The following is a 13941-nucleotide window of genomic DNA, read 5'->3' as shown; positions in this document are numbered from 1 at the left end:
TGCAACGTAAGATGCGCCACTGTTGTCGTCCAAGCAGACAAAGTAAATCTTATCTTGAAGGTATGTTTGCACTCTTTTTTTTTCCTTTTTTTTTTTTTTTTTTTTTTTACCAATTTAGCTTTTCCCTCTACTTTGTGAACCTCTTTAACCTTTAAGGATACAGCGGTGATCTTCTGAATCCTTCCTAAGGCAGGGGGAGACACAGGGATGACCTTTCTCAATGTGCTATAACTCCTATCTATCTTACTTTACAGTAAATATAATATAAAGTGTAGTCTAGATTTGGCTTGGTCCAAGTTTTCCACCCGAATCTGGCTCATTTTATTTACACTTTTTTCTACCTTAATGCAAAGGACTTTGTAAGCTTTGCTGGTTAAGTCTGTTTGTCATCACCATCATCACCTGTCCTCCATAGATGTACATAAAAAGACTATGTAATGATAGAGTAGGAAACCAAACAGTGTGGCAGAAACCAGGTAAAATGAAGACAGGCTACAGGTTTTAGGGTAGTGAAAGGGTGTAAGAGTGAGCACAGAGAGTTAAATGTTTTATTCAGCCCACAGTTTAAAGTGCCACGGCCCTCAGGCACAGCAATGGCTGCCTAAGTGGCTACAGTGACAGCAGAAATTGGCCTTCTGGTTTACAACCTGTCGACACAGAGCCAGACACAGCAAAGCAGCCAGGGGGGACAGATAGGAGCAGAGCACGCAAGATAAAAAATTGACAAGAGAGAGTTAAGGCAAGGGTTGTGACAGGAATGGTAGGAATGGGACAGAGAAAGAGAGGACAAAAAAATAGATTGAACCGTCACACTCAAATTGAAAGGGAGAGTGTTTCTTTTAAATCCAGTGGTCAAGCTAACAAAGTGTTCATAAGGCAGCTACAAGAGCTAGACAGACAGATGCTTTTAATGGCTAAACTACCATCCAGCTCTTAGTGCCTTCAAACGCATGATGGCAAGCATGTGTGTGCACGGACGCACCATCGAACATACACACAGAAGCTGGAAGACAAAGAGAAGATTGCTTTGATCCATGTGTATATATGTGGTAATGTGATACTAACGAGCTGAGATGTACAGCACATATGAGAGGGGAGACTTCAGCTCCATAGCACCATCACCTGGACAAAACATACACAATTCAACAGTGTGTGTTGGTGCGTGCATTCATCTCAACCTCAGACAACAGAGTGTGTGTGTGATGTAGCAGTTTTTGTGTATGTTATCCTCATTGTAGAGTGTGTAAGGGAATGCATAGTTGTGTGTGTGTGTGTAGAGGGAAGAGTGAAATGTGATGTTCGTGTGTTACCTCAGGTCTGAGAGTCGCCCTGGCGCAGGAAGGGCAGATAGGTCCGTGGCGGGAGAAGGCGATGGGCAAACGTCTGGTCCTGTTCTGACAGGCCTGGTCCTCACACACCAACCAGCCCTATCAGAGACACATCAGACAAGTTACTTCCAAAGTCTTGAACTTCCAACCTTTAGTAAAGCTGCAACAATTTGTGAAGCGACAGAAAATTAAAAGGTCAACCATTTAGATAATTGATTAATCGTTATGTTTTAAGTGAAAAATGCAAACACGAAGATTTGCTGTTTTTATATCTGTGCAAACTGAATATGTTTTGGCTTTGGATCGTTGGTTTGGACAAAACAAGATATTTGAAGGTGTTAACTCGGGCTAACGGACATTGAGATGATCATTTTCGGTATTTTCTCACATTCTATATATAAACCATATGATTAATCACAGTAATAATGGACATACTAATAGGCAATGACTTATCCTAGACTTTTAAAAAGTTGAAACACATTCATGACCAAACACACTCCATTCTCAGTTGTTATTCGGTGAGCATTTTGGTTTCTGCCAAGGTTTTGGCTCTGAAGAAGAAATAAAATACTTAAAACAATAACAAAAAATTGTTTTTCTTTTTGTTTATTTTAATATTTTAAAATATACTCTGACCCATTTGTTAATTTCCATTCAACAATTTTCAGAGCATTTATCAAACTCCCTGAATTTCCATTAAAGCAAAACTCCTTTAGAAAGTTTTTCATGTCCAAAGAGATCCCTGATGTAAATATCTCAAAACGCACACATACACCAATAAGGTGCGTTTCCATCCGACAGATGAGCATAGAAGGGCTTGCATCAGAAAAGATATACACAGTAGCCTTAACAACCTTTCGTGATTACTTATTTATGAAATGCATTCATGTGGGCATTTATTTTGTCAATAAAGGTGTTCTTAAAAATTGACAAAAAAAAAAAAAAAACTTTTGCTGCCTCAAAGACACTTTAAAAACTGTTTCTGGTAATGAGGAAATTTTGCTGAAAATTGTTGTTTCCATTTAGCTGCTCTAATTCTGCACAACACTGACAAGAAAAGTACTCGGAGGAAGAAAAACAGGAGCTGTAAAATACAAACAACTTTAAAAGACCAGCGAAGACATAAGGAAAAGAACAGAGGTTTACATCTGACTTCACATCCCACCCTCCTCACTCTCTCAGTCTTTACATTTGAATGTATTCAGCTGCTGTGTGTCATGGTCCTGCTCTGGGAGCACTTGTCAGACAGGCAGAGCAGCGGACAGCCAAAACGCAGTAGTTAGGACCCCCTGGGGTGAGGTAGTGACCCTGGGCAGGTGCTGTGGTCTAACCCTCTCAATCTCCCCATATTCTTTCAGACCCCTCCTCCTCCTCTGCTTCTTATGCCCTGTCATTACTAAGTGGGTTTAAAGGGGAGGGGGTTAATGCCCAACTAATGACAGAGCATAAGACCCACCACTATCAAAGCCCTTGCTTCTTTCCTCTATCCTTCCATCTATCTATCCTTCCTTCCTTCTATTCTTTACAAAATAAACCCCTTTAAAACCACCGCACCTGTCTTTCTACCCACATCCCCCTCACACGTACAAGCATGCACTGTTTCTCCCATTGATTTTTATGTTTGCCTTTGTCTAGTCTCTTGATTAGTTTTGAACAACAACTAAAAAAATTATGACGAATATTTTTTTTTCTTTACAGCCAACTCTACAGTATATCAATGATCTTTTCCACAGTGAAGGAACCTTCAGGAACCTTTCATAGGAAGAACTAACTAGGACAAACTATCGCTGGTTATAGGGAGAGGGTTACCTGTATTTGTTTCTCAGGTGAAAGACAGAGAAGTATATGTGCTGTGCAAAAGCACTGCCTGTAATTCAAATAAACCATAAATAAATAAATAAATAAATAAATATAAAAATTATCCCCGCTTGGTCTTTTTTGTGCTTTATAACATTGAATAAACTGTGTAATTAAACTTTCACACTGATCAACACAAACAGTCTCAATTCTGTACAAATAAATCCAAAGTAAGTACATGGCATTACAGCAATTACACCTTTGAGTGCATGTGGAGGAGTTTGTACCCCTTTAACACAACTGGACACTGTAATCTTCCCTCCACTGTCATTTGCAGAACTGCTTAAAGTCTGTGAACTTGTACGGGGACAGTGAGTGAACAGGAATCTTTAATTTTTACCACTAAATCTCAGTTGGATTGAGGTCTGACTCTTGTCTAAAGCATTAAAGTAAGTAGCTTTGACATTTGGGATTGTTGTTTTGATGGGAGACATATTACTGGTACTTTCTTGCATATTACAGCAGGTTTGCTCCATCATCTTTTAACTCATTTTCCAATGGATTTTATAATTCCACATTTTTCTTGCAATCCCAAGAGTTGAACTGTTGAAGAGTTGAATGATCAAATATATGACTGTGGATGACTGGTTTATTGTGTAGAGTATGTATACCTCTTAGAGAAAGTTTTTGATCAATTAATACTATCAGTTAAAAAGTTAAAGTTAAAATATCCATCCGACAGTTAACAGTCTGCTCACAAGACTAACCCCACAGCCACAGACTTGCTATTTCTGAATAAAAACCAGTAGACTTGCTGTCCACCATGCTGAGGACTGAGGTAGGCCTGGCCTGTTTATTTCATTTGGAGGATTAATGCCAGTCCGACTATCACACAAGCAGTAGTCTGGCTGTTCACACCAGAAGCGCATTGGTCTGGTCAAGAAGTGATTCTGCTCTTCTTGTAATCACAGCTGGCGCTCATCTTTATAATAAAATCATTAATTTATAGCAGAGCTTTTTGTGTTCCTGGTTCAGCAGGACGGCTTCTTCTACAACGATGAAGATAAAAGGACCATCGCCTTACGTGATCATCTGTGGGGAGGGGCTTCTTTCCTGCTTGTGTGTCTCGCTTTCTGTTTAGACACTCTGGATTGTTCCAGTCCACTTTATCCCCTGTGTATTGGTATTTTCTTTAATGGGTTACAGACACTTGTCTGTTCTAAAGAGTACATTTTAATCTGGTCAGTTATTGAGCGTCAGCTATCCTTGAGAAAAAAAACCTCAAAATGAACGTCCCTAACTTTGAGGATTTAAGGACAAACTGCCCGTCTTACAATCCGTGTTTTAGGATGTTTTCTTACTTTTTGTAAGAGCAGGAAGAGGATTGATTCATGTAATCTACACACACAGGCTCAGACACACACTAAGTCATGTCTCCATGTCTTCAGAGGATGTTACATTGACTTGCATTCAATTCCTGGAGATTTACTCTAACATTAACCTTCCTCCTTTCCTAACCCCAATCCTTACCCCAACCTAAACCCAACCTTATCTCAACCTTCAAATGTGTGTTCACATTAAAATGTCATGATTTATTTTATGGGGATTTTTTATCCCATAGAAGACAAGTCCCCATAATGTGACTGTGTAAATAGATTTATGTCCCCACAACATGAATAATACCTGGACCCCACACACACACACACACACACACACAACGAGCCAATCTCCTCTAAATGAAAACCAAACACACACGTTCACACAAACATACACATATGTTCCAAATCAATTAGAAAGTCCCAGAGTTCACAGTTTTACCCACAAACCCCAGCTCCAGGACTAATTATCTAAACACCTCCATCGCGCTGGTACAAAGAGCTGAGCACCATGGGAAATGAGACTGCTTCACCGTCTCTGATAAAGACATGTCCAGGACAATGGTTCATGGAGGTGCGAGATAAGGAGTACGAGTGTGATCGGCTGTTTGATCTCCGTCTTTTTTTGTGTATTTCTTATGACACAAGCCTTGGCACACACTGCTGTTCCCATGGGGCTCACTCAAACACTCGCTCACTCACTCACTCTCTCTCTCTCACACACACACACAATTCAGTGTGAGCACAAACATATTAATCGCTTCCCATTCACATGCATTAAACTGAACACAAACACACAAAATAAAAAATAAGTTAAGATTAAGTGCCGCAGACCTGTGTGTGCCAAACAGAAAGGACTAAAAACAAGGAGCACATGAGGAGTAAGGCAGGAAGAACAAAAAAAAAAAAAAAAAAAAAAAAGGAAATCTAATTGAGGCATTTCGCCAGAGCGAGGGTGGGTGGGGGGTGGGTGGCTGTACAGTCGGACGTGAGAGAATAAAGGCTCATAATTGCATAATTATAGCAGTGGATATCTGACACATTGAATGTAGACGTCAAATGAGTTCCACATAATTTAACCAAACAGAGGCAAGACCAGGCCACGACAGGGCCCACCACGAAATATACCCTCTCTCTTCTTCTCCTTCGTCTGTTGGGGTTTTTTTTTTTTATTTTTTTTAACACTCATCTCTTCCAAATCCTCTCTGTTACATCTGAACAGTTAGAGCTCTGATATTTTAACAACCTCTTATTCTTGCAGTTTCATATGGAAGCTGCAAAGATATATTTTCAAGCGTTAAGCATTAAGAGACGGTGAAGCAGTGTCATTTCCCATGGTGCTCAGCTCTTTGTACCAATGGTCTTTTTTGGGTCGTTTTAGGGAACTTGTGATCAGCATTTTTCACTATTTTATGACATTTTAGTGACTAAATGATTAATTGATCACTAGCCAACAAAAGGTCAAAGGTCTGCTATTGTTAATTAAGGCTCAACTAACGATTATTTAGTTTTCATGAATCTGCTGTACATTTTCTCAATGAACCAATTGATTATTTGGTCTATAAAATGTACAGAAATAAAGAAAAATGCCCTCTGAAACTTCCCAAAGCCAAAGGTGACAGCTTCAAAGTACTTGTTTTTTTTCCGACCAACAGTTCAAAAGTCAAAAATCTTCACTTAAGAATAAAAAAACTGCAAGTACAACCTGTTAATTTATTAGTAAACAATTATTAAAATAGTTTTATAGTAGTAGATTGTTGTTTGTTGATCAATTAATAGAATAATCAACTAATCGGTTCAGCTCTACTGTTAACACAGTGGAGAAGTTTCTCTGACATGACTCAGGAGTCAGTCAGCGCCAGAGGAATCCACCTGCACACCACACGCACGCGCGCGCACACACACACACCAGAGAGCTCTAACTGGTTTTTGTGCTTCAGCAGTCAACACTTCCAGCGCTAAAGTGAATAAAAAACACACTCTCTCTCTGTCTCTCTCCCGCTCTCTCTCTCACACACACACACACACACACACACACACACACACACACACACACACACACACACACACAGTGAATAAAGCTCAAACGGTTCCACTTTGTACCTCCTCCGCTTAATCAAAGCTTCTCTATTCAACAATTTGACCTTTTGTTCAAAACAGGATTATCACCTTCTCTGGTCTTCATTCAACCTTTCTCTCTCCCTCCCCCTTTCTTCTCTTGCCCCTCAGCCCGTTTCCAGGGGCGACCCGCATGATGAGGGTAATTGCAATAATTTGTTAAATGCCATGGCAACGGTGGTTAGATGGGAGGGGTTTAAAAAAGAAAAAAGAAAAAGAAGAATTGGGTGGTTTCAGGAAACAAGCGAATCTCTCATTTTGCCAAAGACAGTGGGACGAGAGGAGGAGAGGATGACAACAGAGTGTGTGTTTATATTTGTGTGTGTGATGTGTGTGTGTGTGAGAGAGTGAGTGAGTGAGTGAGTGAGTGAGTGAGTGAGTGAGTGAGTGAGTGAGAGAGGAGTGAACAAGTGTTTGCCCATTCTCAGGGTGCTGGTTTATTGATAATGGTGGGGATGGTGGGGATGGGGGGGGCATTACTAATGATTAATGTCTCTGTGGTCCTAGCTTAGGACGCCAACACACATGTACACATCTTCATGTATACACACACACACACACACACACACACACACATACACACACACACACAGAGAGAGAGGTGCAGAGCTTTCACTCTATCTGCCCAGACAAACAGCTCTATTTGAACTCTCCCTCGGCCTGAAAGGAATCCTTAATTACACAATATTACCCCTCTTCATTGCACCGCTGTGTGTGCTCTGTCCACTGCTGTTCAGCCTCCAGTGGTGTGTGTGTGAGTGTGTATGTGTTGCTGTGTGAGGTGTAAGTATTCAGCGGTAGCAGCTGTTTCACACATCGTGACAAAGGGGTTGAGGGGGACTCGCTCCCCACACATTCACCACACTAATTGATTTCTGTTCAGCACTGTGGGAGAGTAAGCCTGACACACACACAAACACACACACTTTTACAGACAGTGCATTCCACTCTCTCAAGAACAAGGTGTTAGAAGCTACCAGGAGAGAGAGAGAGCCCTCTACAAAGACAACACAGGAATCCAGTTTAATTCACTCTCAAGCTGCTGGTCAGGCACCGAGTACAGTGACAATTTGTTGCTGAACTGTGTAACATTCAAAAAGGTGTACTTGAACACAGGGCTTTGTATCTGTAACTTTAGATATATTAAACTTGTGCACAGAAGTAAGCTCAATTTTGTAGACTTGTACGTTTAGTTTTCTATCTGCAAACTCCGTTCTCATCGGCACATTCAGACACAGGCTTGCAAGCTCACTTTTACAGGCTGTGTGGCAAAAATACTTGCACTTACAACCCTGATGAGGACTGTGCCAGGCCTCCACGACTGCTAGTAAGTCAACAAATTACATAAACTTGTGTCCGCTGTAACATTAACTTTTTTGGAAAGAAAAACCAGAAAGTTTAGAAATATTTTTTAATAATGGGCTTGATGTTAGCCAGCCAGCCAGCTAACTAGCATTACCATAACATAAACTTTAACCAATCCCTCTCTGTAGAGTCCTTCTGAATGACATAATATTCTATACATTGGACAGGGAACATGTAAAAGTCTTCAGCAGGAAAATTTGCGTCCTTTAGCCTAAATATACAGTCCAGGCCATAAATATGTGGACAGTCGCACATTTTTTATTCCTCAGGCTTTGAGCTTCTGCACATTTAATTTGAAATAAAATAACGGATACTACATTAAAGTGTCAAGTCACAGCTTTGATTTGGGGTCTATGTCAATATAGAAAGAACTGTGTGGGAGATATAACCCTCAGAGCCTGAGGAGCAAAACATGTGCAACTGTCCAAATACTTATGATCTGGACTGTACACATTTTAAAGTAAGAGAAAAACCAGCCTCACAGTTGTATGCCTCTGCCAACCAGTCAAGTTGCAGGAAATATGGTCACATAGACGTAATGTCTCCATACTGGCGACAGCATAAAAAAAGGCAAATCATAACAATTAAGACCAAGGTCATGTTTGGCATTTTGTAATGTTAATGACTTAATTGATTATCAAAATACTTGCTGATTGACTAACTGATTAATCAACTAATTGTAAAACCATGTAAAGATTATAAGCCAACATCTTAAGTATTCCTTCAAGCCATGAGTAACTCTGTATTATTCACAAAAATCTGCTCAATCTTTAAAGTCAAATATGTTTAATTTGTTGTAATTCTTGGCCGATTCTCCAATAACTTAGTTTCTCGGATTATTTAAATTTCACCTTATCATCTAAAAAAATGGACAGAGTGCATGTTAAACGTGGTATTCAAAGTAAGAATGTCCATTTAAGTAATTTCATGGATTATGCTGCTACAAATCTTTCTGGTGGTTTTTTCATTTTGCAAGCATAATGGTCTCTTTGGTTGAAAATGTCAGTGCAGTGCCCTGCTGGGGTTTCCTTCATCTTTCGTCCACCATCTTTTTGATGGCTTCTCTTACCATCACTTTATCTGTTGCATCCCTCATTGTGTTAAATATAGTCCAACCATTTTATAGGCAGTTTGTGGAAGGTCAATTTTCACAAGCCTTGACAATTTCATCACATGCAGCTCAGTTTCTCTGACTACATGAGCATGCATTCATTTCTTAAGGAATGAGTTGCTAGATAATAACAATGTATTGGTGATATAAGTTCAAGTATGAAAAAGATTTTAAAAAAGTAGGCAAAAAAGTAGGGCAGATCGTGGTCAGCTGGCCAACTGCACTGCGCAACTCTAACAAGTCTTAACATTAGACACCAAGTTAAAACTAAATGAAGCCCATTTGTGGCCCTGCAGGTGGTGAAGAAGTAAATGCATGAATGTTTTTGGTCTATGTAAAGCAGTTATCTGCAGAATTAGTAGTATTTACCAGAACCCTACTCATGCTTGCAATCTGCCAAACAAATAAGAAATACTCACAGAATAGTATTTTTTGATGTGGCGACGGATCTCAAGCAGGAGTTTGTTGCTGATGTTAACAGCGTAGTCGAGGGGGCAGCTCCCACACGGGATGTGACAACATCGCATTAAGCTGGGCTCCAACTTTGAACCCTGCAAGGAAGAATATTATGAGAGAACAACAACAGACCATATACACATACAATCAACAACATGATCAACTACTTTAAGCAAAAATTATTTAGTCTCATTCAAAATACATAATTACAACTGGGCAGCAGAGATGTACAGTGTCGATTAGGCAGCTCACCCAAATTCTTTCGACCATTTGAAAAGTCTACAATGAAATATATTGAATGTGCTATCTCCAAAAAGCAGCAGTCATGTGCAGCTGAATAAAGTTAAAAACTTCCCTTATTGAAAACTGATGAGTGCAATGAGTTGATAACCCCAAGCAGCAAAGTAAAAAACTTCACATTACCAAACAGAGTCTAAGAAATAATGTGATAATGGAGTAAACTCAATGCTTTTTGAGTAACAGTCAAAATGTGTCCATAGCCAGGAGTACTGGAAAGAACCTTTTCTAATTACATTTAAAGTTCAAGTTGTTTATTTAAGTAGTATTGAGCACATCGGCATATTTTGTTAAAAAAAAGTCAAGTTTACATGCTCCAAAGTAAGGTATCAAAAAACATTTTGATAGCGGTACTAAAACTCAGGTTGCAAAGTAAGAGGAAGAGCTGCTCCATCTAATTTTCCTCTTAATTCTCATTTCAATGTTTTACTTTAATTATATCCTCCATGTTCTTTAACAGGGAAACACACGACTCACCCCATATATAATGAAGTTTTATGTTATGGAAACTTATTTCAATTAAGTCAACTCAAGTTCTAAGAAACAATCAATCAGACATGGCTCTTAATACTACAGTACCCAACGTGCCTCAGCCACCATCACTATGGAGAAGAAGCCATGAAGCAAAGCGGAGAACATTGATGTTGAGAACTTAACTCATAACTATAGTTGCTGAATTCATCCAAAATTGACCCAGAATAAGAAACTGAATTCTCTGACTCTGCGGACTGTTATAAACTGTTATAAACTGTTTTCTTAACACTGTATTCTTAAGCCTCTGCTCACACTAAGCATGACAGAATTTCAAGCTCTGTGATTGGATGTTTCTTAACAAAATACATATGGGGAGTTGTAGTTAACACCCCATGTTACACTCTTAGCTACAAAGGTTTGTATCTTTGGCTTTTAATTAAAGAACCACATTTGTACATTAAATTGTATTCATAATTCAATGGGATTCAATTGGGAAAGTATCAAGTGTTCCAGATGGGAGTAATGTAACATTATCCATGAATAAGATGGGACTTTTACTTTCTGACCCAGGGGCACCCAAAATAGGCCCTCCCACTTCCTAGTGAAAACTACTATACCCAACCCAATAGGAGAAGTTAAGAGAACAATTTAATCCTTGGCAAAGGCCGATCCAATTGGTCCCATAGTTAACCAAATCAAATTTACATGGACTAAAAGGTTTTCACACTATAAAGTCTGTTGTTCTGAGCCTGTACAATGGTAAGCGAGAAGCATCTATTATAACCTCAGTGCAATTAAAATTTCATCACAGCTGCATTTTTAACCTCAGAATCAGAAAAGCCAGTTACGTAACATAGAAACGTGGCCATTAGCTTTAAAGTTCCACAAAGAACATGTCAAGTGGAAGGTGTAAGGGCTTAAAGCACCCCTGGGACCAGTAAATTTTAACATTATTCTAGCCTGAAGAACACAGGTCAATGTGACCTCAGTGCCACTGAATTGTCCATATGACAGCAAGGCTTATAGTTAATGCAATGAAAAAAGTATCCACAGTACATAACAATTACACTAAATATAACAGCTTTGAACACTCGCTCCTTTCAACCTGAACTCCATTTAACTGTCGCATTGATAGCAGCAAAAAAGGTTTCTGCAGAGAAGTCAATGACACACAGGAATGCATGTGACACCCCCCACTCAGCACACACACTGATTTTTTGTTTGCTTACATCATTCCTTTTTGGAGAAAAAAGAACCCAACCGATTTTAGGCCAGTTCAAGTCAATCAACTCATTTGGCTCTTTCTAATATACACACATTAACCCTCTCCATCTCCATCTCGCCTCCCTTTTCCTTTCCTCTTCATGTTTTGTCCTTTCCCGTCTGCTCTGGAAAAAAGTAGCCTCCCTTCTTCTCCCCCCATAATACCCTCCCACCTCCACTCTTTTATCTCACTTGTTTCATTCCAAACTTGATTTTGTTAACAGAACTCTCCCTCCCAAGCAAGTTATAACCAACACTTTCGTGCCAGTTATTTTATGATTGAGAAATTAAATGAAAGTAGGAAACACCCAAAGCAGTGTCTTTGAGACTTATGAGAAAAGTTCAAATAAAGCAATTCAAGGAAGTATCCTTTTCAATTCCCCACACCTCTACATGTTGTCTAAAACCCAACCAACTGTCATCTTTAAATAGCCTTTTGCAAAACTGTAAAGCAATTTCAAAAGGTTTACAATGTCAACTGTCTACCTGGACCGTTTTCATCCCTGTCTTTGGTCTGATAATGTGCAGCTTTCACATCGTGTTGATTTAACAGCCCAAAGGATACCCAGTGCTCTATTAAAACTGAACTGAGGGAAATCCCTGCAGTTCTTTCCAGATCATTTTTCTCCTCCATACTTAATCTTTTCATCCCTCTCTCCTGCTACGTTCCCCCCCATCAAACAACTTTCCTCCTCAGTCTGTCCTCCATCACCGCCTCCTCCTACCGTCTCTGGCTCTGTGTCAGTGGTGGAGTCAAGGCCCATCTGTCCTCCCCTCTCTCTGAGCTGTTAGACCATGTTCACCACCCTAATTAACTTACTGTCTTATCAGTTTCTCTGTGTGTGCGTGCATACCAGACTCTGACGCATGGTGGAAAATTAACACCAGTAATCAGACAAATCTTGGTTAGTTTAGTCTAAAATTTGAAAAAATGTCTACAACACTAACCTTTCTGACAGATAACAAGCCATCGTTTCAACACCACACTCTACTGTTTAATCTTCAGAATAGGCAACGGGTTGTTTCCTTGCCAATATTCATTTTCGTTTGTGTATGAACAAGAATTTGATTAACTTAAACTGAACCTGCTTGCTTCTTGTTTGAGTATCTGTTGAAGTGTATAATGATATCATCCTTTAGTGGAGCATGTGTGTAATACTCCTTTTTTAATTTAATGCAGGTTCTCTGTGCCAGCAGTGGACAGAGGGTTGTCAGCTTTATGAGCGTCGTCCAGACAAGAAAAAGCTGTGTGTCCTGCTCCTCATTAGAAGCTGATAACACACACACACACGACCTTGGCCTGACAAATGGTAGGATATCAGTGTGTATGTGTGTGCCCATAGAGCAGCAGGGGTTAAGGAAAGGCTTTTCAAGTTGTGGAGTCCAAACTATGCCAATGAAAACAGAGTCCGTCTTGGAGCCAGGCAGCTGTCTAAAAATACAGACAGAGACACAATATAGAGGATGACTAAAGCATGAATCCCTCACAGGAAGTTTGACTGAAATGCCTTTGGAAACACCATTCTTCCCCTCTGTATCTGTGTCTCTGCTGATTAATCCATTACACCACTGAAACAAACCATTAGTGATAAAAGAAATCTTCTCTTTTTCATTTCCTTCTTTCTCTGTATTTGTATGCGATTTTTTATTTGTTTTGCACATCTCTGACTCCATAACTTATTCTTCTGCTGCAGGCTAAGCAACAATTGTGTAGGTTTTATGTGTTTCAAATGTGGCACTTTGATCTAAAGATGATTTTAATGGTGCTGCCTTTCAAGAAAAATTATCGTCTGGAACTGTTTTGGCAACATTTCCTTTAGAATGATGAAAACTCTGGTACTAAATTGCACATTTTTCTTCCTCTTGGGGGAAAAGACGTTTGCATTTAGAATTAATAGTGCGTTGACACATATAGTATGTAGCAAAACTTTAGACCTTAGACAAGTAATCTGTGACAGAATATTTGTTAGATGTTGCAACTCAATGTTTTATGTGAATATCTCATCCAAACATTTTGTGTTGAGTAGACAACATAATCAAGATAGAACATGTGTATTGAGCAAGTAAGCCATCAAGCTGCCAAACATAACTGTCAAAGGCTGCATTATGTGTCCAAATGCACACAGAGAGCAGACACACACAAGATTTGTTTATACTACATGAGGTGTGTGCATACACAGACGTGTTTACACGTTTGACACTGTGTATGGTGGAATAGTTTTCATGTCTGCATAGTTGCAATGGTCTGTGCAAATTACCACTGACATGGACAGATGATAAAAGTTGCACCAAGTGAATCCAGGAAGTATAACTGGATGCATGCAACTTTCGGAAGGTAACCCGCTCCCACCCCCCC

The 13941-nt window shown here is 39.6% G+C and overlaps 1 protein-coding gene across 1 annotated transcript in view; it reads right to left on the bottom strand.

The window, feature by feature from the left end:
- Window positions 1-13941, bottom strand: part of pola1 (polymerase (DNA directed), alpha 1) — a 54499-nt gene that overhangs the window by 15403 nt on the left and 25155 nt on the right. Inside the window, exons 34-35 of the mRNA XM_023416980.2 lie at window positions 9515-9646; window positions 1311-1427 (exon numbers count right to left, since the gene is read on the bottom strand). Coding sequence (XP_023272748.1) covers window positions 1311-1427; window positions 9515-9646 — 249 coding nt within the window. The remainder of the gene's footprint in view (window positions 1-1310; window positions 1428-9514; window positions 9647-13941) is intronic.

The sequence above is a fragment of the Seriola lalandi genome, unplaced genomic scaffold, assembly GCF_002814215.2.
Source record: "Seriola lalandi dorsalis isolate HSWRI2012SDOR001 ecotype SW California unplaced genomic scaffold, Sedor1 jcf7180002054570, whole genome shotgun sequence".
Taxonomy (NCBI): Eukaryota; Metazoa; Chordata; class Actinopteri; order Carangiformes; family Carangidae; genus Seriola; species Seriola lalandi.
The sequence above is the reverse complement of the archived record's forward strand: the minus strand, read 5'-3'. Positions and strand labels throughout refer to the sequence as shown.